Source organism: Gobius niger, assembly GCF_951799975.1.
Source record: "Gobius niger genome assembly, chromosome: 15".
Lineage (NCBI taxonomy): Eukaryota > Metazoa > Chordata > Actinopteri > Gobiiformes > Gobiidae > Gobius > Gobius niger.
Window position 1 is genome coordinate 30590426 of NC_136866.1, and position 24304 is coordinate 30614729.

Genomic DNA, 24304 nt, shown 5'->3' on the forward strand with positions numbered 1-24304 from the left:
GGACTAAACCGACCACAGACAGACGAGGACCAGGGACTAAACCGACCACAGACAGACGAGGACCAGGGATTAGACCGACCACAGACAGACGAGGACCAGGGATTAGACCGATCACAGACAGACGAGGACCAGGGATTAGACCGACCACAGACAGACGAGGACCAGGGACTAGACCGACCACAGACAGACGAGGACCAGGGACTAAACCGACCACAGCCAGACGAGGACCAGGGACTAAACCGACCACAGACAGACGAGGACCAGGGACTAGACCGAACACAGACAGACGAGGACCAGGGATTAGACCGACCACAGACAGACGAGGACCAGGGATTAGACCGACCACAGATAGACGAGGACCAGGGACTAGACCGATCACAGACAGACGAGGACCAGGGATTAGACCGACCACAGACAGACGAGGACCAGGGATTAGACCAACCACAGACACAAAACAAACGGGAAAAAGACTGAAATGTGGAAGTGCTTTCTCCAAGATAAACACGAGATCTCATTGGTAGAGAAGGTTTGTTTCTATAATTAACGGTGGAAATGATACAGTAACAAAAACACTCTGAACACAGCAGGACTAGCATCGACTTCCTTCACACCGAACTGGAAAACTCCCGCCCAAATCTTCTCCCCACAACCCTGACCAGTGTTCTTCTTCTCCTCAGATACTCACACCTGTCCCACAGAAACATTAAACTTTTCTTTTTCTCCAAATCCTCTCAAACTTGACCTCCTGAGTCTTGTTTGAAGGTTCTGTTTTGGTCGCTGCTCCTCTTGGATCTGCTTCAGTTTAGGAAAGTCTGGCTCCGACGTTCAGCGTTTATGAAAACCACACGTTTCTTTCCAGAGTCGTTTGAGCCGAATCTGGAAAGTGTGACGCGCTTCATAAACTCTGACGGCTTCCACTGAAACACGAGGCTCAGACGAGGCGGGAGAGTTCCTCCTCCGTGATACTGCACACATTTACAAACTGGAGGACAGGACCTTTAGCTCTTCCCCCGGGACGTTCCTCATGAAGACACACAATCAGAATCAGACTTACTGTCCTGACAAACCCCTAAACCCCGGACACTCGCGCCCTGAAACGATAAACGCAGACTAAACGCCGACACCTGTGATTGTTGAAAATATGGATCCGTCTCGGTCTCGGTGACGTGGTCCTGGCGCTGCGTTCACTGACCCCCGTCCGCCCCGGCGTTTGAAGTCTCCTCATGTTTCCATTCTTCTGCTATGAGTCGGTGATCGGTCACAGCTGAGTCCGACGTCCATAGAACTCACTCTACACTTAATATAAACCAGGAGCGGAAAGAACTGGGCCCGGTCCAGGAGTCCAGGAGTCCAGGAGTCAAAGTGTCCAGGTGTCCAAGAGTCTAAGTGTCCAGGAGTCTGAGTGTCCAGGAGTCCAGGAGTCGAAGTGTCCGGGAGTCCAGGAGTCTAAGTGTCCAGGAGTCCAGGAGTCTAAGTGTCCAGGAGTCCAGGAGTCGAAGTGTCCGGGAGTCCAGGAGTCCAGGTGTCTAAGTGTCTAAGTGTCTAAGAGTCAAAGTGTCCAGGAGACCAGGAGTCCCGGAGTCCAGGAGTCTAAGTGTCCAGGAGTCCAGGAGTCCAGGAGTCCAGGTGTCCAGGAGTCTAAGTGTCCAGGAGTCCAGGAGTCTAAGTGTCCAGGAGTCCAGGAGTCCAGGAGTCTAAGAGTCTAAGTGTCCAGGAGTCCAGGAGTCTGAGTGTCCAGGAGTCCAGGAGTCTAAGAGTCTAAGTGTCCAGGAGTCCAGGAGTCTAAGAGTCTAAGTGTCCAGGAGTCCAGGAGTCTAAGAGTCTGAGTGTCCAGGAGTCCAGGAGTCTAAGAGTCTAAGTGTCCAGGAGTCCAGGTGTCTAAGAGTCTAAGTGTCCAGGAGTCCAGGTGTCTAAGAGTCTAAGTGTCCAGGAGTCCAGGAGTCCAGAAGTCTATGTGTCCAGGAGTTGAGTCCGGGTTGGAACAGCAGCAGCTTTAAGGCTTTCTTCGGTTTCTTCGCTCGTGTTTTCTTTGCTTCTTTGATGTGTTTTTAAAGGATGTGTTTTTAAAGGATGTCTTCATCGCAGTTTGTCATGTTTTTGTCGTCTTGTTGCTCTAATTTTTTTACTCCGTCCACTTGTCCTGAACCCGGATAATGCGCTCTGTATGAACAGCAGGTGGCGCTAAAACAAACATATACATAAAGCTTAAAGCAGAGAGATAAAAATGCCTCCTCCAGAACGAGATGCTCAAAGGTCTTTTTTCTGGACGACCCTTGAACTGGGAGGGATTGAAACCTGAGACCGTCCCGCGGTGAGGCCGGGGCTAACCACTCTGCCACCGCCTGTGTGTCTGTGAAGATGAAGCGATGATGATGAAGTGATGAAGTGAAGATGAGTCAGACACAAAGGAAACTCCATAAAACCTGCCTTCACTCGCAGCAAAGGAATCCTCTGACGTCAGCGGAGACCAGGGCCAGAACTATCACTGCTGCAGTACTACTACTACTACTACTACTGCAGTACTACTACTACTACTACTACTACTACTGCAGTACTACTACTTCTGCACAATATAACACTACAACAACCGAATATACTGCAAAAGTTACAGCTACTGCAAAATCATTTATACTGCATAATGTATGTATTTGTATTTGGTCACCGGTTTGTAGCCTTAGGTGCTCTCTCACTCTCACTCATCCTGGTGGTCGGGGAAACCGGAGGAACCCTACGCAGACACGAGGAGAACATGCAAACTCCACAGAGAGGCCCCGTCCAGCTGATGTTCCCCGTCCAGCTGATGTTCCCCGTCCAGCTGATGTTCCTCTGTGTTATGGTTGAATGTTTCAGCGTTTGAATCCAGCTGATGTTCCTCTGTGTTTCAGCGTTTGAATCCATCTGATGTTCCTCTGTGTCTCAGCGTTTGAATCCATCTGATGTTCCTCTGTGTTTCAGCGTTTGAATCCAGCTGATGTTCCTCTGTGTTATGTTTGAATCCAGCTGATGTTCCTCTGTGTCTCAGCGTTTGAATCCAGCTGATGTTCCTCTGTGTTATGTTTGAATCCAGCTGATGTTCCTCTGTGTCTCAGCGTTTGAATCCAGCTGATGTTCCTCTGTGTCTCAGCGTTTGAATCCAGCTGATGTTCCTCTGTGTTATGTTTGAATCCAGCTGATGTTCCTCTGTGTTTCAGCGTTTGAATCCAGCTGATGTTCCTCTGTGTCTCAGCGTTTGATTCCAGCTGATGTTCCTCTGTGTCTGATGTTCCAGCTCTGGCCCTCAGCAGCTTCATAGCATCAGGCTGACATCATGTTATTGCTAATGTTAGCGCTGTCAGCTACTGCACAGACGGACGAGTCCAAACAGCTGCAGGAGCAAACCACCCAAACATCAGGAGGTTTAACGAGTTTACGGGAGGTTTGGCCTGAAGGAGGTGAAGAGCGAGACGCGTCCAGATAAATGTCCGAGTCGGGACCAGGGATTCTCCAACCGCTTCATAAAGCATTTCCCTTCCAGGCCCTGACAGATCCAGGTCAATGAACCCGAGGAACGAGGTCATAGTGAGTGGGGGGGGGGGGGGTCATGGTTCAGGACAGAAGGGGGGGGTTTCAGGTGAAGGTCTGGCTCTCACTCACCCACAGTGAAGATCTCCACTCCGCTGTCCCTCAGGACCCGGGCCTGGTCCTCACGGGGCCGATCCGTGACCACGACCAGGACTTTGGGGAAACCAGAGCGAGCTCCGGCTGCAGGGAGGAGCTGCTGCAGGACGAGGCTCACAGCGCCCCCTGGAGGACGGAGAGAGGGGTTTAGACATGAGAGCACAGCGCCCCCTGGAGGACGGAGAGAGGGGTTTAGACATGAGAGCACAGCGCCCCCTGGAGGACGGAGAGAGGAGTTTAGACATGAGAGCACAGCGCCCCCTGGAGGACGGAGAGAGGAGTTTAGACAGGAGAGCACAGCGCCCCCTGGAGGACGGAGAGTTTAGACATGAGAGCACAGCGCCCCCTGGAGGACGGAGAGAGGAGTTTAGACATGAGAGCACAGCGCCCCCTGGAGGACGGAGAGAGGGGTTTAGACATGAGAGCACAGCGCCCCCTGGAGGACGGAGAGAGGGGTTTAGACATGAGAGCACAGCGCCCCCTGGAGGACGGAGAGAGGAGTTTAGACATGAGAGCACAGCGCCCCCTGGAGGACGGAGAGAGGAGTTTAGACATGAGAGCACAGCGCCCCCTGGAGGACGGAGAGTTTAGACATGAGAGCACAGCGCCCCCTGGAGGACGGAGAGAGGGGTTTAGACAGGAGAGCACAGCGCCCCCTGGAGGACGGAGAGAGGAGTTTAGACATGAGAGCACAGCGCCCCCTGGAGGACGGAGAGAGGAGTTTAGACATGAGAGCACAGCGCCCCCTGGAGGACGGAGAGAGGGGTTTAGACAGGAGAGCACAGCGCCCCCTGGAGGACGGAGAGAGGAGTTTAGACATGAGAGCACAGCGCCCCCTGGAGGACGGAGAGAGGAGTTTAGACATGAGAGCACAGCGCCTCCTGGAGGACGGAGAGTTTAGACATGAGAGCACAGCGCCCCCTGGAGGACGGAGAGAGGAGTTTAGACATGAGAGCACAGCGCCCCCTGGAGGACGGAGAGAGGGGTTTAGACATGAGAGCACAGCGCCCCCTGGAGGACGGAGAGAGGGGTTTAGACATGAGAGCACAGCGCCCCCTGGAGGACGGAGAGTTAAGACACGAGAGCACAGCGCCCCCTGGAGGACGGAGAGAGGAGTTTAGACATGAGAGCACAGCGCCCCCTGGAGGACGGAGAGTTTAGACATGAGAGCACAGCGCCCCCTGGAGGACGGAGAGAGGAGTTTAGACATGAGAGCACAGCGCCCCCTGGAGGACGGAGAGAGGGGTTTAGACATGAGAGCACAGCGCCCCCTGGAGGACGGAGAGAGGGGTTTAGATATGAGAGCACAGCGCCCCCTGGAGGACGGAGAGAGGGGTTTAGACATGAGAGCACAGCGCCCCCTGGAGGACGGAGAGAGGGGTTTAGACATGAGAGCACAGCGCCCCCTGGAGGACGGAGAGAGGGGTTTAGACATGAGAGCACAGCGCCCCCTGGAGGACGGAGAGAGGAGTTTAGACATGAGAGCACAGCGCCCCCTGGAGGACAGAGAGAAGGGTTTAGACATGAGAGCACAGCGCCCCCTGGAGGACGGAGAGTTTAGACATGAGAGCACAGCGCCCCCTGGAGGACGGAGAGAGGGGTTTAGACATGAGAGCACAGCGCCCCCTGGAGGACGGAGAGTTTAGACATGAGAGCACAGCGCCCCCTGGAGGACGGAGAGAGGGGTTTAGACATGAGAGCACAGCGCCCCCTGGAGGACGGAGAGAGGAGTTTAGACATGAGAGCACAGCGCCCCCTGGAGGACGGAGAGAGGAGTTTAGACATGAGAGCACAGCGCCCCCTGGAGGACGGAGAGAGGAGTTTAGACATGAGAGCACAGCGCCCCCTGGAGGACGGAGAGTTTAGACATGAGAGCACAGCGCCCCCTGGAGGACGGAGAGAGGGGTTTAGACATGAGAGCACAGCGCCCCCTGGAGGACGGAGAGAGGAGTTTAGACATGAGAGCACAGCGCCCCCTGGAGGACGGAGAGAGGGGTTTAGACATGAGAGCACAGCGCCCCCTGGAGGACGGAGAGAGGAGTTTAGACATGAGAGCACAGCGCCCCCTGGAGGACGGAGAGAGGAGTTTAGACATGAGAGCACAGCGCCCCCTGGAGGACGGAGAGAGGAGTTTAGACATGAGAGCACAGCGCCCCCTGGAGGACGGAGAGAGGAGTTTAGACATGAGAGCACAGCGCCCCCTGGAGGACGGAGAGAGGAGTTTAGACATGAGAGCACAGCGCCCCCTGGAGGACGGAGAGAGGAGTTTAGACATGAGAGCACAGCGCCCCCTGGAGGACGGAGAGAGGGGTTTAGACATGAGAGCACAGCGCCCCCTGGAGGACGGAGAGAGGGGTTTAGACATGAGAGCACAGCGCCCCCTGGAGGACGGAGAGAGGGGTTTAGACATGAGAGCACAGCGCCTCCTGGAGGACGGAGAGAGGGGTTTAGACATGAGAGCACAGCGCCCCCTGGAGGACGGAGAGAGGAGCTTAGACATGAGAGCACAGCGCCCCCTGGAGGACGGAGAGTTTAGACATGAGAGCACAGCGCCCCCTGGAGGACGGAGAGAGGGGTTTAGACATGAGAGCACAGCGCCCCCTGGAGGACGGAGAGAGGAGTTTAGACATGAGAGCACAGCGCCCCCTGGAGGACGGAGAGTTTAGACATGAGAGCACAGCGCCTCCTGGAGGACGGAGAGAGGGGTTTAGACATGAGAGCACAGCGCCCCCTGGAGGACGGAGAGAGGGGTTTAGACATGAGAGCACAGCGCCCCCTGGAGGACGGAGAGAGGGGTTTACACATGAGAGCACAGCGCCCCCTGGAGGACGGAGAGAGGAGTTTAGACATGAGAGCACAGCGCCCCCTGGAGGACGGAGAGAGGAGTTTAGACATGAGAGCACAGCGCCCCCTGGAGGACGGAGAGAGGGGTTTAGACATGAGAGCACAGCGCCCCCTGGAGGACGGAGAGAGGAGTTTAGACATGAGAGCACAGCGCCTCCTGGAGGACGGAGAGTTTAGACATGAGAGCACAGCGCCCCCTGGAGGACGGAGAGTTTAGACATGAGAGCACAGCGCCCCCTGGAGGACGGAGAGAGGAGTTTAGACATGAGAGCACAGCGCCCCCTGGAGGACGGAGAGAGGAGTTTAGACATGAGAGCACAGCGCCCCCTGGAGGACGGAGAGTTTAGACATGAGAGCACAGCGCCCCCTGGAGGACGGAGAGAGGAGTTTAGACATGAGAGCACAGCGCCCCCTGGAGGACGGAGAGAGGGGTTTAGACATGAGAGCACAGCGCCTCCTGGAGGACGGAGAGAGGAGTTTAGACATGAGAGCACAGCGCCCCCTGGAGGACGGAGAGAGGAGTTTAGACATGAGAGCACAGCGCCCCCTGGAGGACGGAGAGAGGGGTTTAGACATGAGAGCACAGCGTCCCCTGGAGGACGGAGAGAGGAGTTTAGACATGAGAGCACAGCGCCCCCTGGAGGACGGAGAGAGGAGTTTAGACACGAGAGCACAGCGCCCCCTGGAGGACGGAGAGAGGAGTTTAGACATGAGAGCACAGCGCCCCCTGGAGGACGGAGAGAGGAGTTTAGACACGAGAGCACAGCGCCCCCTGGAGGACGGAGAGAGGGGTTTAGACACGAGAGCACAGCGCCCCCTGGAGGACGGAGAGAGGAGTTTAGACATGAGAGCACAGCGCCCCCTGGAGGACGGAGAGAGGAGTTTAGACACGAGAGCACAGCGCCCCCTGGAGGACGGAGAGAGGAGTTTAGACATGAGAGCACAGCGCCCCCTGGAGGACGGAGAGAGGAGTTTAGACATGAGAGCACAGCGCCCCCTGGAGGACGGAGAGAGGAGTTTAGACCTGAGAGCACAGCGCCTCCTGGAGGACGGAGAGAGGGGTTTAGACATGAGAGCACAGCGTCCCCTGGAGGACGGAGAGAGGGGTTTAGACATGAGAGCACAGCGTCCCCTGGAGGACGGAGAGAGGAGTTTAGACAAGAGAGCACAGCGCCCCCTGGAGGACGGAGAGAGGGGTTTAGACATGAGAGCACAGCGCCCCCTGGAGGACGGAGAGAGGAGTTTAGACATGAGAGCACAGCGCCCCCTGGAGGACGGAGAGAGGAGTTTAGACATGAGAGCACAGCGCCTCCTGGAGGACGGAGAGAGGGGTTTAGACATGAGAGCACAGCGCCCCCTGGAGGACGGAGAGAGGAGTTTAGACATGAGAGCACAGCGCCCCCTGGAGGACGGAGAGAGGAGTTTAGTCATGAGAGCACAGCGCCCCCTGGAGGACAGAGAGTTTAGACATGAGAGACGACAGTAAACAAAACTATTACGACAATACTACTACAATACTACTATAATACTACTACAATACTGCTACAATACTACTATAATACTACTACAATACTACTACAATACTACTACAATACTACTATAATACTACTGATACAAAGCTTTTTTCCTCGAGCCGTTAGCAATAGCCTCAAAAGCACCATACTAATATATTTACTTATTGTTTTGTCTGTCCTGCTCCTCCCACTCACCTGTGTGGGCGTGTCTTTGCTCTCTAACCCCTCCCTCTCACCTGTGTGGGCGTGTTCTCTCTCTCTAACCCCTCCCTCTCACCTGTGTGGGCGTGTTCTCTCTCTCTAACCCCTCCCTCTCACCTGTGTGGGTGTGTCTTTGTTCTCTAACCCCTCCCTCTCACCTGTATGGGCGTGTCCTCCCTCTCACCTGTGTGGGCGTGTCTTTGCTCTCTAACCCCTCCCTCTCACCTGTGTGGGTGTGTCCTCCCTCTCACCTGTGTGGGCGTGTCCTCTCTCACCTGTATGGGCGTGTTCTCTCTCTCTAACCCCTCCCTCTCACCTGTGTGGGCGTGTCCTCTCTCTCTAACCCCTCCCTCTCACCTGTGTGGGCGTGTCCTCCCTCTCTAACCCCTCTCTCTCACCTGTGTGGGCGTGTCCTCTCTCACCTGTGTGGGCGTGTCCTCCCTCTCTAACCCCTCCCTCTCACCTGTGTGGGCGTGTCCTCTCTCTCTAACCCCTCTCTCTCACCTGTATGGGCGTGTTCTCTCTCTCACCTGTGTGGGCGTGTCCTGGATCTCCTCGTGGCGTCACCGCGGAGATGGCCTTCATGAGGCCGGGGCGGGTCATGTGATCGCTCAGGCTGAACTCGGCGTGCGCCCGGTCGCCGTAGGAGGTGACCACGCCCACTCTGGTGTTGTCGGGGGCGACGGTGAAGGCACCGGCGACGGCGGCGAAAAGAGACTTCACGTGTTTGAGCTCGGACGGCGACGGCGGCGACGCCACGTCCACGGCGAGCAGCAGGTCAGAGAGGGCGGAGCCTGAGCACTCTGAGGAGAGAGGAGGGTACTATTACTACTACTGCAAATACTACTACTACTACAGGTCAGAGAGGGCGGAGCCTGGGCTCTCTGAGGAGAGAGGAGAGTACTATTACTACAAATACTACAAATACTACTACTACTACAGGTCAGAGAGGGCGGAGCCTGGGCTCTCTGAGGAGAGAGGAGAGTACTATTACTACAAATACTGCAAATACTACTACTACTACAGGTCAGAGAGGGCGGAGCCTGGGCTCTCTGAGGAGAGAGGAGAGTACTATTACTGCAAATACTGCAAATACTACTACTACTACAGGTCAGAGAGGGCGGAGCCTGGGCTCTCTGAGGAGAGAGGAGAGTACTATTACTGCAAATACTGCAAATACTACTACTACTACAGGTCAGAGAGGGCGGAGCCTGGGCTCTCTGAGGAGAGAGGAGAGTACTATTACTACAAATACTGCAAATAATACAAATACTACTACTACTACAGGTCAGAGAGGGCGGAGCCTGGGCTCTCTGAGGAGAGAGGAGAGTACTATTACTACTACTGCAAATACTACTACTACGACAGGTCAGAGAGGGCGGAGCCTGGGCTCTCTGAGGAGAGAGGAGAGTACTATTACTACAAATACTACAAATACTACTACTACTACAGGTCAGAGAGAGCGGAGCCTGGGCTCTCTGAGGAGAGAGGAGAGTACTATTACTACTACTGCAAATACTACTACTACTACAGGTCAGAGAGAGCGGAGCCTGGGCTCTCTGAGGAGAGAGGAGAGTACTATTACTACAAATACTACAAATACTACCAATACTACTACTACTACAGGTCAGAGAGGGCGGAGCCTGGGCTCTCTGAGGAGAGAGGAGAGTACTATTACTACTACTGCAAATACTACTACTACTACAGGTCAGAGAGAGCGGAGCCTGGGCTCTCTGAGGAGAGAGGAGAGTACTATTACTACAAATACTACAAATACTACTACTACTACAGGTCAGAGAGAGCGGAGCCTGGGCTCTCTGAGGAGAGAGGAGAGTACTATTACTACAAATACTACAAATACTACTACTACTACAGGTCAGAGAGGGCGGAGCCTGGGCTCTCTGAGGACAGAGTACTGTTACTCATGTATTTCTTCTTTTGCCTCGAGGCGTTTCTAGGGCCGGGCTCAGAAACTTCTACGAGACGAGACACGATTCTGACATGATTATTAATAATCATTAAAGATGAAATATTTACTTTAACTGAACCATTAAACTAAATGAACATGTATTTAAAAGTGCAGCCCAGTGTCTGAAGTATAAGTATGAAGTATAAGTATAATCCACAGTGTTAACATTAATATGAATCTACTCATCTGGAGGAGTTTGATATTAGTCCACTAGCTTTAGTGTCGCTAAAGTATTTCACTAGTTTATGCTTTACGGGCTTCCCTCCCCAGCTTGGAGACGAGTTAGAGCAGGCGTCACCAGCCTTACTTCAGCTGAGCCACTTTAAGAGCACTAAGTTGTTCGAGGGCGACCGGTTACAAACAAATCCTAAAGACTTAAACGTACACTGTTCACTTATAGGATATTGACCCCATATTACATTAAAATAGCTTTATTTTAAACTCATACCGAGTCACAAGAACCGAAATAACTGTAATTTTAAGAATTAGATTCAAGAAAATGAAGTGTTTTACACTTTAGAAAAAGTCCCAAGGGCCCCTGGGTGCCCGCGGGCACCACGTTGGTGACCCCTGAGTTAGAGACTAGCCCCCAGAGCCCTTTTCCACCAGCTGGTGCCAGTTTCAGAACCGGTTCTTTACTTTTCCACTGAATAAATGCTGCCTCTTGGTTCTAAAACCTGGGGCCGGTTTGGAACCAGTTAAAACTGGACCATGAAGCGAGCCCCAGTGAGGTCAGCGGCTGGGGGCGGGGCTTTCTCTTCTGACTAACGACCAATGTTAATGAGTGAGTGCTTATGACTTCCTGTAGAAGCTAAAACAGTAAAAACTATAGCTTTAAGTTCTTTAGCTAAAACAGGAATCTAAATGTTATCGTGTTTCTGTGTATTTTATAACTGTAGAAAGGTGCTACTGTTCATGTTTTATGTGACAGCTGACCTCCCAAAGCGTTGCTGTGGCGATAGGCCCAATGCCAGCTCAGTGTGGAACCAACCCGGCACCAGAACCAGCTCTGAAGCAGCACCGGGTGGAAAAGCCCTGTCAGAGACCATGTGGAGTCTCCCTGTGGAGTCTCCCTGTGGAGTCTCCATGTGGAGTCTCCATGTGGAGTCTCCCTGTGGAGTCTCCCTGTGGAGTCTCCCTGTGGAGTCTCCGTGTGGAGTCTCCATGTGGAGTCTCCCTGTGGAGTCTCCCTGTGGAGTCTCCATGTGGAGTCTCCATGTGGAGTCTCTATGTGGTGTCTCCATGTGGAGTCTCCCTGTGGAGTCTCCATGTGGAGTCTCCATGTGGAGTCTCCCTGCGGCCACTCGAGTCTCCACCAGTCTCCAGGCCGGCGGGAGAGGCCCTTTGTACGAGGAGTTGTGGAATGCAGTCTCCACCTTTCCTGTTGCTCGTGTGTGACGTTCCTTCCCTGACAATGGCGTTAAAACCCGACCTGATCATCTCCTCAAACAGACTTTGTAGAGACTGAAGCCGGTTCCTGGTCCTGAGTGAATCAGAGGAAAACTTTTAGTCACTGATGGGCCAGAGCCAAAGCACAGCTCATAAACTACACTCAGAGACTTTCCACTTCAGCAGGAGCAGGACCAGGATCAGGACCAGGGGAAGGACCGGGACCAGGAGGAAGAGACAGAGGAGGACCAGGACCTGGACCAGAACCAGGACCAGGAGGAGGACCGGGACCAGGAGGAGGACCAGGGGAAGGACCTGGACCTGGACCAGAACCAGGGTGAGTTTGAAGAGCACTTACTGACGGCGTCTGAGGGGGCGGGTCTCCGGGAGGCGTCTCTGCTGCCCCCGCTGGCCTGCACTGGAACAGCAGCACAGAAACAACAGTCAGACTCGTCATGGTGACCAGGTAAAGCAGATGATAAGCAGATGATCGTCTCCAGCAGACTGTCCTCCTCTCCCGCGGCTCCTGCAGAGCCCACGCCAAACACAAATGTAACAGATCCTTTTCTCAGCAGCAGTTGGAGCGGGGACAGCGTCGGTCCCGCCCGGCTCCGTCCGCTCTGCTGCTCCATAATCTGAAACATCTGCCAAAACGGCTTTTATCATTTACAACAAACGGACGAGCACGGAGACGAGGAGCAGCTGCTGGAGCCGCTTTGTTTACAGACAAAAGGGAGAAACATCACGACTGCCATATTTCACCAAACCACCGCACTCCAGAGCCCAGCAACTCAGGAATTAGAGGAATTATGTTTCCCACCTCAAGTCTCAACACACGCCCTGTGGATGTTGATGTTCGTGCAACACGGAACGAGAAGAAAAAGTCACGGGGTGGCAGCAGGGCAGGAGGTTCTGAGGTGGCAATATTCCCATGTAGAAGCTGCTGAGCCTCCCAGAAAAGTAATACCGTAAATGCTCTAATAGAGGCCGGGGCCTTTATTTACTCAAGGGCATCAGGACCAGGCCTTTATTGGAACCAGGCCACAATTAGAGACAGGCCTTTATTTCTATTTGAGCAAAACGGACGACCAGGAAAACGAAGAAAAACGAGATTTGTGTCCATTTGTACCTAAAATATTCGGTTCATTTATTATGAACATTTTAAACCCTCTCCCAGCGGCTGGAACATTGACGCCTTTTATTTTGTCGGGACAACAGGAAGTGTTTCGTTGCTGTTAGCGGAGCTTTGACATTAGTGTCACTGCAGGTTTCTGTTTCGTTTTTACCGGACCGGATTATTTGTTGTTTTCTCGTGTAAAAGGCGAGTTTAGACGGAGCGTTTGTGTTTGTGATCGATCATGAGACTGACCCGAGAGAAGACGAGACGCTCGCGCTGATGGGAGGAGTTATTTTGAGGCGTGGGACTGACCTGCACACGGAGCAGCTGGACGTGCTTTGAAGACGCGATGGAGACTTTATTAAAACCCTGGAGGGTCACAAACATTTGCCCTGTTTCCAAATATGGTCACAGGAGGTTTGAAAAGTGGCTAAATCTGTGTCAAAGTTACGCTGGGATCAGCTCCTCCGCAGCGTCGCCCTCGGCCCGGGTTCAGTTTGTTACTTCCTGCATGGGGAATATTCCTAACATGGGGAATATTTCTACTGCTATAGTTTCTAATAAAAGCCCAGGCCTGTTTTAGAGACCGGCTTTAATTTGCCTCCGCCAGCCGCAAACCCGGCCCCTGTCGGAGACCCGGCCCCTGTCAGACCCGGCCCCTGTCGGAGACCCGGCCCTTTTGTCGGAGACCCGGCCCCTGTCGGAGACCCGGCCTCTGTCGGAGACCCGGCCCCTGTCAGAGACCCGGCCCCTGTCAGAGACCCGGCCCCTGTCAGAGACCCGGCCCCTGTCAGAGACCCGGCCCCAGTCAGAGACCCGGCCTCTGTCGGAGACCCGGCCCCTGTCAGAGACCCGGCCCCTGTCAGAGACCCGGCCTCTGTCGGAGACCCGGCCCCTGTCAGAGACCCGGCCCCTGTCAGAGACCCGGCCCCTGTCAGAGACCCGGCCCCAGTCAGAGACCCGGCCTCAGTCAGAGACCCGGCCTCTGTCGGAGACCCGGCCCCTGTCAGAGACCCGGCCCCTGTCAGAGACCCGGCCCCTGTCAGAGACCCGGCCCCAGTCAGAGACCCGGCCTCTGTCGGAGACCCGGCCCCTGTCAGAGACCCGGCCCCTGTCAGAGACCCGGCCTCTGTCGGAGACCCGGCCCCTGTCAGAGACCCGGCCCCTGTCAGAGACCCGGCCCCTGTCAGAGACCCGGCCCCTGTCAGAGACCCGGCCCCTGTCAGAGACCCGGCCCCTGTCAGAGACCCGGCCCCTGTCAGAGACCCGGCCTCTGTCGGAGACCCGGCCCCTGTCAGAGACCCGGCCCCTGTCAGAGACCCGGCCCCTGTCAGAGACCCGGCCCCTGTCAGAGACCCGGCCCCTGTCAGAGACCCGGCCCCTGTCAGAGACCCGGCCCCTGTCAGAGACCCGGCCTCTGTCGGAGACCCGGCCCCTGTCAGAGACCCGGCCCCTGTCGGAGACCCGGCCCCTGTCGGAGACCCGGCCTCTGTCAGAGACCCGGCCTCTGTCAGAGACCCGGCCTCTGTCAGAGACCCGGCCTCTGTCAGAGACCCGGCCTCTGTCGGAGACCCGGCCTCTGTCAGAGACCCGGCCTCTGTCAGAGACCCGGCCCCTGTAGGAGACCCGGCCCCTGTCAGAGACCCGGCCTCTAATGGACTACAGGCCAGTATTAGAGAAATTACGGTAATATAAGTAGTAATAATATAAACTCATCATCATCACCACAGGAGTTTGCACTTAGCTCCTTATTTAGCTTTAAACGACACTAGGATTCAGACGGATCAGGGGGCACCGGTCCCCCCAGTGCCGCCCCATAGATCCGCCCCTGGCTACACGTGGATACCAAACATCCAAACAGGCCAGGGTTTGTGAAGGAGTGAGCGTGGGACACGGTGGAGGACATTGTACAAACGTTTCCTGGTGGGAGAGGTGAGCTTTACGATCGTCCGGAGCCGTTTACTGTGCAGAATGTCTCTCCCATGTGTCTGCAGCAGCCAATCGCATCATCGCATCAGGTCACATGACGTACACGGTCTGAAGCTCGATCTAAAGATGGCGTCGCGTCTGCTGCCGTCATGCTGGATCTGTAAACGAACCTTTGTAGCTAGAACTACATCGCGAAGAGAGAGTTTGGGCTGTTTTTACTCTGACACAGTTTAAAGTAAGACGTTAAAGGGACTATACGGAGTTTTAAAATGTAAAAATCCAGTGTTTTCCTCTCCCAGTTGTTCCAGGCATGTCCTTAAGTGTCGAACGAGCCTCAGCGCCTCTAAAATCACTCAGAAAACCTTTACTCCGTCACGCACGAGCTGAACATAGAAGCTGCAGTTACACGTATGACCTGAGGTGGCAGTAGAGAGTAAACAATGACACTGGACAGCAGAATGAGTAACGTGTGGGAGATGTTTCAGCTCCAGTATCGTGGATAAAGCTCTTTTGTGTTTGGGATCCACAGGGAGGTCATTAGAGCTCTTACATCATCGTTGGACTCGTATAAACTGTGTTCTGGGGGTTTTACAGGTTCTTGGAGGAGATTCGATCCCGAGCCGCCGCCGCACTTTCGCCGCGAGCAGAGGCTGACGTGTAAAAGACGAGCGGCACCGACGACAGATCCAAGTCTGACAGAAAGAGAAAGGATCGCGGAGGCGTTTGGGAGCCAGAGGGTTTCCAAAGCGAGCGAGCTCCGGGTTCAGCTCATGACATCAGCCTTTCCACCACATTTATGTTCAAAACCAGCCCCACATTTATGTTTAAAACCAGCCCCACAGCCACGACTTCCACCACATTTATGTTTAAAACCAGCCTCACAGCCTCGACTTCCACCATATTTATGTTTAAAACCAGCCCCACAGCCTCGACTTCCACATTTATGTTTAAAACCAGCCCCACAGCCTCGACTTCCACCACATGTATGTTTAAAACCAGCCCCACAGCCTCGACTTCCACCACATTTATGTTTAAAACCAGCCCCAAAGCCTCGATTTCCATCACATTTATGTTTAAAACCAGCCCCACAGCCTCGACTTCCACATTTATGTTTAAAACCAGCCCCACATTTATGTTTAAAACCAGCCCCACAGCCATGACTTCCACATTTATGTTTAAAACCAGCCCCACAGCCTCGACTTCCACATTTATGTTTAAAACCAGCCCCACAGCCTCGACTTCCACATTTATGTTTAAAACCAGCCCCACAGCCTCGACTTCCACATTTATGTTTAAAACCAGCCCCAAAGCCTCGACTTCCATCACATTTATGTTTAAAACCAGCCCCAAAGCCTCGACTTCCACCACATTTATGTTCAAAACCAGCCCCACAGCCTCGACTTCCACCACATTTATGTTCAAAACCAGCCCCACAGCCTCGACTTCCACCACATTTATGTTTAAAACCAGCCCCACAGCCTCGACTTCCACCACATTTATGTTTAAAACCAGCCCCACAGCCTCGACTTCCACCACATTTATGTTTAAAACCAGCCCCACATTTATGTTCAAAACCAGCCCCACATTTATGTTTAAAACCAGCCCCACAGCCTCGACTTCCACCACATTTATGTTCAAAACCAGCCCCACATTTATGTTCAAAACCAGCCCCACAGCCTCGACTTCCACCACATTTATGTTTAAAACCAGCCCCACATTTATGTTCAAAACCAGCCCCACATTTATGTTCAAAACCAGCCCCACAGCCTCGACTTCCACCACATTTATGTTTAAAACCAGCCCCACATTTATGTTCAAAACCAGCCCCACATTTATGTTTAAAACCAGCCCCACAGCCTCGACTTCCACATTTATGTTTAAAACCAGCCCCACAGCCTCGACTTCCACATTTATGTTTAAAACCAGCCCCACAGCCTCGACTTCCACATTTATGTTTAAAACCAGCCCCACAGCCTCGACTTCCACATTTATGTTTAAAACCAGCCCCACAGCCTCGACTTCCATCACATTTATGTTTAAAACCAGCCCCACAGCCTCGACTTCCATCACATTTATGTTTAAAACCAGCCCCACAGCCTCGACTTCCATCACATTTATGTTTAAAACCAGCCCCACAGCCTCGACTTCCACATTTATGTTTAAAACCAGCCCCACAGCCTCGACTTCCACCACATTTATGTTTAAAACCAGCCCCACATTTATGTTTAAAACCAGCCCCACATTTATGTTTAAAACCAGCCCCACAGCCTCAACTTCCACATTTATGTTCAAAACCAGCCCCACAGCCTCAACTTCCACATTTATGTTTAAAACCAGCCCCACAGCCTCGACTTCCACCACATTTACGTTTAAAACCAGAGTTTTCCGGTGTAGCAAAGGTTTTCTAAGGCAGTCTTCTGTACTGGGTTGTTGTGTTAAGCCTTTAGTAAATAGAGTTAGTGCCTCTGACTGTTACCCAGATGGTCCTGTTTACACCAGCCGTGCCCATTCAGGCTGTCTGACACTCCCCCCCCCCGCCCTCTCGCCTCCCTGCTGGGCACAACCCCCCCCCCGCCCACATTTCCAAGAGATCCTTCGACTCTTCCTGACCTTTCTGACCAAAACATTCAGATCTTCCATTCTTGGCTTATCTCTTTAATGGTCTCCGCCAAATCATCATGAAATCACTGTCTTTCAAAATAAGCTGGCGGCGCATTCTTCGCCCCCTGGTGGTGCGACTTTGACCTGCCTCTTGTCTGCGTTGAAAGATGTCAAATAATCTTACTCAAGTTCTGAAGTGGAGTGTTTGAAACCGGTTTAGACTTTCTATTTAACCACAAAAAAAATAAATAAAAGGCGACGGCAACACGGCAAGAACGCGAGGAAAAAGATCCTGCCCCTAGAGGCCGTAAGCGCCACTGCAGGTGTCGTAGCATGTTGTGTTTCTGACTCATTGTTTGTGAGAGTAAATACTACGCTGACAGAAAAGACAAAGGGACAGACGGATATTGTACATTTAACGGATATTGTACATTTAAAGGGATGTTTCAGGATGTTTGACAGAGGGCCTCATGTGACCCACTCCACAGAACTTATGTTTGAGCAGCATCAGCTTCGTGGTTGTCTAAGCTACGCGGCGGTGGAGTGATCTGAGAGAAAATGGTTCCTCAAAATGCGATCATTCATGTGATGCAGGTCAGTTATATTCCAAACATGATTCTTTATATGGTTAGTCTGGTGTTATAAGTGATTTGCCTCAGGTGCTCTGTGGAGCAGGTCACACTGTTTTTAATGCAGGCTAGCTGATACCATAGACATGCACTAGCCTAGCACTAGCCTAGCGCCACGAAACTCTTCAAATATAAGAACTGCATGAATTACAAAACAAATATCTCCATAAATCAGCAACACTGATGAGGCCCTATGTCAAAAATCCTGAAATATCCCTTTAAGTGGCGCTAGCCGACAGTTAGCTTTGCCCGTTAGCCTGTTAGCTTCTTCTTCGTGATTCGGTTAGTGTGTATTGGTGACTCCGACCCAGTGGCAGGAAAGTTGCAATTGTGGTTTTCTGTCCAGAGACACCAGGGGGCGATGAAAGACCCCCCGATCATCCCTTTAACACTTGTATCACCCCCAGAGGGATTTATTAAGGTAAAGAAGTTACGGAGTGCTGCTTTAAAGCGGGATAAGGGGGTGGGTTATTGTCTAAAAGTAAAACAGAACATGGCGTAATAATCGTATCTTTTGCTTGAACTGGAAATGAGTCTGGCGTCGATGTTTTCCATCCTTAAGGTTTCGTGTTTTCTCGTCGCTTTGATTTAGCTCCAAATATTTCCGACATAAACAAGTCCAAACTGAGCAGGAACGGCCCAGGTTTGTTTGTTTCTCCACAAATGTGGCTCAGGTTTGATCAGGAGATAAAGTCGAGGTCAGAGAGACTCACGTGTGATCTGTCCCCACACGGGGGCGCTCTCCCTCTGCCCGTCGAAGGACACCACGGACACGGAGTAGTCCACCAGAGGAGAGAGGGAGGTCAGGGAGGTCCGAGAGGCCGAGGGCGGGAGGAGCAGCTCCTGGAGCGCTCCGTCTGAAACAGGAACCACAGCCAGGGTGAGGAGCTATCAGAGAACCGGGGTTATCAGAGAACCGGGGTTATCAGAGAACTGGGGTTATTAAAGAACCGGGGTTATCAGAGAACTGGGGTTATTAAAGAACTGGAGTTATTAAAGAACTGGGGTTATCAGAGAACCGTGGTTATCAGAGAACCGGGGTTATTAAAGAACTGGAGTTATTAAAGAACCGGGGTTATCAGAGAACCGGGGTTATCAGAGAACCGGGGTTATTAAAGAACTGGAGTTATTAAAGAACCGGGGTTATCAGAGAACTGGGGTTATTAAAGAACTGGAGTTATTAAAGAACTGGGGTTATTAAAGAACTGGGGTTATCAGAGAACTGGGGTTATTAAAGAACCGGAGTTATTAAAGAACTGGGGTTATCAGAGAACTGGGGTTATCAGAGAACTGGAGTTATTAAAGAACTGGGGTTATTAAAGAACTGGGGTTATTAAAGAACTGGGGTTATCAGAACTGGGGTTATTAGAACTGGGGTTATCAGAGAACTGGGGTTATTAAAGAACTGGGGTTATTAAAGAACTGGGGTTATTAAAGAACTGGGGTTATCAGAACTGGGGTTATTAGAACCGGGGTTATCAGAGAACCGGGGTTATTAAAGAACTGGAGTTATTAAAGAACCGGGGTTATCAGAGAACTGGGGTTATTAAAGAACTGGAGTTATTAAAGAACTGGGGTTATCAGAACTGGGGTTATTAGAACCGGGGTTATCAGAGAACCGGGGTTATTAAAGAACTGGAGTTATTAAAGAACTGGAGTTATCAGAGAACTGAGGTTATTAAAGAACTGGGGTTATTAAAGAACTGGGGTTATTAAAGAACTGGGGTTATCAGAACTGGGGTTATTAGAACCGGGGTTATCAGAGAACCGGGGTTATTAAAGAACTGGAGTTATTAAAGAACCGGGGTTATCAGAGAACTGGGGTTATTAAAGAACTGGAGTTATTAAAGAACTGGGGTTATTAAAGAACTGGGGTTATCAGAGAACTGGGGTTATTAAAGAACCGGAGTTATTAAAGAACTGGGGTTATCAGAGAACTGGGGTTATCAGAGAACTGGAGTTATTAAAGAACTGGGGTTATTAAAGAACTGGGGTTATTAAAGAACTGGGGTTATCAGAACTGGGGTTATTAGAACTGGGGTTATCAGAGAACTGGGGTTATTAAAGAACTGGAGTTATCAGAGAACTGAGGTTATTAAAGAACTGGGGTTATTAAAGAACTGGGGTTATTAAAGAACTGGAGTTATTAAAGAACTGGGGTTATTAGAACTGGAGTTATCAGAGAACTGGGGTTATTAAAGAACTGGGGTTATCAGAGAACTGGGGTTATTAAAGAACTGGGGTTATTAAAGAACTGGGGTTATCAGAGAACTGGGTTATCAGAGAACTGGGGTTATTAGAACTGGGGTTATTAGAACTGGAGTTATTAAAAAACTGGGGTTATTAAAGAACTGGGGTTATTAAAGAACTGGAGTTATTAAAGAACTGGAGTTATTAAAGAACTGGGGTTATCAGAGAACTGGGGTTATTAAAGAACTGGGGTTATTAAAGAACTGGAGTTATTAGAACTGGGGTTATTAGAACTGGGGTTATTAGAACTGGGGTTATTAAAGAACTGGGGTTATCAGAGAACTGGAGTTATTAAAGAACTGGGGTTATTAAAGAACTGGAGTTATTAAAGAACTGGGGTTATCAGAGAACTGGGGTTATTAAAGAACTGGGGTTATTAAAGAACTGGAGTTATTAAAGAACTGGAGTTATTAGAACTGGGGTTATTAGAACTGGGGTTATTAGAACTGGGGTTATTAGAACTGGAGTTATTAAAGAACTGGGGTTATTAAAGAACTGGAGTTATTAAAGAACTGGAGTTATTAAAGAACTGGGGTTATCAGAGAACTGGGGTTATTAAAGAACTGGGGTTATTAAAGAACTGGAGTTATTAGAACTGGGGTTATTAGAACTGGGGTTATTAGAACTGGGGTTATTAGAACTGGGGTTATCAAAGAACTGACCTGAGTCTGATCGGACGGTGACCTTAAACCCCTGGACTCTGGATCGAGGTCTGGTCCAGGTAACTCGGACCGAAGACTCACTGAGGATCTGGAACTGCAGCTCCGACACCGACTCCACTGCAGATACACGACAGTTAGTACAAATACTACTGCTATTACTGCAAATACTACTGCCATTACTGCAAATACTGCTATTACTGCAAATACTACTGCTATTACTGCAAATACTACTGCTATTACTGCAAATACTACTGCTATTACTGCAAATACTACTACTATTACTGCAAATACTACTGCTTTTACTGCAAATACTACTGCTTTTACTGCAAATACTACTGCTATTACTGCAAATACTACTGCTATTACTGCAAATACTACTGCTATTACTGCAAATACTACTGCTACTTCTACACTTCTAATCTCTCCTATTATTTTCACTGCTTAACTTCTACGACTACTATCACTACTTCCAAAACTACTGCTACTATCTCTATTACAGTATCTTTATTACTTGTACTACTGGAAGACCAATAACTACCATTACACCACTACTACTTATACTTCTCCTGCTACCTCTACTACTCCTACTACTACAACTTCTCCTTTAATTACTACAACTTCGTCTACGACTACGGAGTCTGAAGCTGTAGTAGAAACAGGAAACACTGAGGAGCCATTTTGTCTGAAACGCCATTTTTTCTGAAATGACAAAATGGCGTTTCAGACAAAATGGCGGCTGTTTGAGTTGAGCTCAAAGCTTCACAAACATCATCACATCAGAATAACAAAGTACATGACGTCACAGGAGACAGGACGGACAGGGCGGAGGCACAGGGCGGGACCTGAGCGCCCTCACACTGAAGGGTTACGTTCTCTTTCATTTCTCCCATCGACTTTTGGAAAAAAACACAACACAGGAAAGGTTTAACATTCTGCATTCTCATCTTTATCAGAGAACTGGGGTTATCAGAGAACTGGGGTTATTAAAGAACTGGGGTTATTAAAGAACTGGGGTTATCAGAGAACTGGGGTTATTAAAGAACTGGGGTTATCAGAGAACTGGGGTTATTAAAGAACTGGGGTTATCAGAGAACTGGGGTTATTAAAGAACTGGGGTTATAAGAACTGGGGTTATCAGAGAACTGGGGTTATTAGAACTGGGGTTATCAGAGAACTGGGGTTATCAGAGAACTGGGGTTATTAAAGAACTGGGGTTATCAGAGAACTGGGGTTATTAAAGAACTGGGGTTATTAGAACTGGGGTTATCAGAGAACTGGGGTTATTAGAACTGGGGTTATCAGAGAACTGGGGTTTATTAAAGAACTGGGGTTATCAGAGAACTGGGGTTATTAAAGAACTGGAGTTATCAGAGAACTGGGGTTATCAGAGAACTGGGGTTTATTAAAGAACTGGGGTTATTAAAGAACTGGAGCTATCAGAGAACTGGGGTTATTAGAACTGGGGTTATCAGAGAACTGGGGTTTATTAAAGAACTGGAGTTATCAGAGAACTGGGGTTATTAAAGAACTGGAGTTATCAGAGAACTGGAGCTATCAGAGAACTGGGGTAATTAGAACTGGGGTTATCAGAGAACTGGGGTTATCAGAGAACTGGGGTTATCAGAGAACTGGGGTTATTAAAGAACTGGAGCTATCAGAGAACTGGGGTTATTAGAACTGGGGTTATCAGAGAACTGGGGTTATTAAAACTGAAGTTTTACTTTCTTATTTCAAGCAAGATGACTTAGAAAAAACTTGGTCCGATCAGAAGGCGAAGTTAAAGTGAGTTAAACCCATACTTGATATTTAGCTTGTATAGTGAAGTCTATGGGAGAAATGAGTGGGAACTTTCCTTCCAAAGAGATGGACGTCAGAGAAGGTGCTTTGATAAAGAACTTTAGCCGATGCTTTTGCCAAATTAACATAGTGTAGCGTGTTTTCATTTTGAGAAAGAGTTCCCGCCGTGTTCACAGACTCCAACACATCACAGATGGAGACCTCGTGGATCGCACAATGGCCGTCAGCTCCATTGCCAATAAAAGAGTCTCGGCGCCTCTTTCTCCAGGAGTCCTTGAACTGCTCACAGCCTCGTCCCGTATACAGACGCATACAGGTGAGTTCACGGACCCTGGGACACAGCGGCTCCATGCAAACGCACAGGGGACAGTTGTGTGAGAACAACTCGGAGACAGAGTCGTCCCTGTGGCGACACAGACGAGGATACTTCACGCTCATGCTCTTCAGGTTGGGGCTTCGAGACACGAGGACTCGGGCTAGCTTAGCTTTGGCTAAAATAACCAACATTATTAAACAGTGTAGCTGAAGTAAGACTCTACTGTCTGAAGGGGCTAATGCTAATCATTGGTTTTACATTACTCTTAATGAGATTCTGGCCAGACAAGCGCGATATCTACTGCTCTAACGCTAATAATAACAACCGCTAACTTTAAACCGCTAATATTGACAACAGCTAACTTTAAATGGCTAATATTAACAACCGCTAACTTTAAATGGCTAATATTAACAACCGCGAAATTTAAATGGCTAATAATAACAACCGCTAACTTTAAATGGCTAATATTAACAACAGCTAACTTGGGATTTAAAGTGCTAATGTTAACAACAGCTAACTTTAAACTGCTAATACTAACAACAGCTAACTTTGGGCTTAAACCAGTAATATTAACAACCGCTAACTTTAAACTGCTAATACTAACAACCGCTAACTTTAAATTGCTAATACTAACAACAGCTAACTTTGGGCTTAAACCACTAATATTAACAACCGCTAATTTTAAACTACTAATACTAACAACCTCTAACTTTAAATTGCTAATACTAACAACCGCTAACTTTAAACTGCTAATACTAACAACAGCTAACTTTTGGCTTGAACAGCTAATATTATCAACAGCTAACTCTAAATTTAATTCTAGTCTGATTTAGCATGTAAAGCTTCCCCCAGATGCCCTTCCTGACCTGTAGTTCTAGCTAACGATGCTCAGAGCTGGATTCTGGACCTAAGCCTCCAACCAGTGTCCGTGAAGAGCATGAGAGCCAAGTATCAGTTAAACCGGGCTCACTGCGGCCCGGCTTAACGGGGAAACACACAGAGTCAGGGCCGAACCAACCTGGACGATCGAGATCCGCCGCGGAATCACAAACGGCAGCGTGAGCCGACGGGAAGTACGTTCGGACAAAGGCTGGAATGTCTTTACAAAACTTTACAATAACCGCGTTAGAGAAAACACATTTACAGAACTTTAAACGAATGGTGGCCGTCGGTTACCGTTAGTTACCGTTAGTTGCCGTTAGTTACCGTTGGTTACCGTTTTAACCTTTCTGGGCACTTTCTGCAGCCACTTTTTGCTTGGTGGCTATTGTGTTAAAACAATATCATACAAATACAAAATGTTACTATTTACAGAACTGACATTTTAGGATGTTTGTTTGAATCTTTAACAAATCTTTCGGAATATACGTTTTTAAAGTTATTTGTCTCCAAAATAAAAGTTAGCTCCTGGTTCAGCGAATTTAAAGGT

General features: G+C 50.2%; 1 protein-coding gene across 1 annotated transcript in view; it reads right to left on the reverse strand.

Moving 5' to 3' along the window:
- Window positions 1-24304, reverse strand: part of col12a1b (collagen, type XII, alpha 1b) — a 133725-nt gene that overhangs the window by 101320 nt on the left and 8101 nt on the right. Inside the window, exons 3-7 of the mRNA XM_079572074.1 lie at window positions 20763-20879; window positions 18564-18707; window positions 11933-11992; window positions 8747-9019; window positions 3634-3783 (exon numbers count right to left, since the gene is read on the reverse strand). Of these exons, the coding sequence (XP_079428200.1) occupies window positions 3634-3783; window positions 8747-9019; window positions 11933-11992; window positions 18564-18707; window positions 20763-20879 (744 nt within the window). The remainder of the gene's footprint in view (window positions 1-3633; window positions 3784-8746; window positions 9020-11932; window positions 11993-18563; window positions 18708-20762; window positions 20880-24304) is intronic.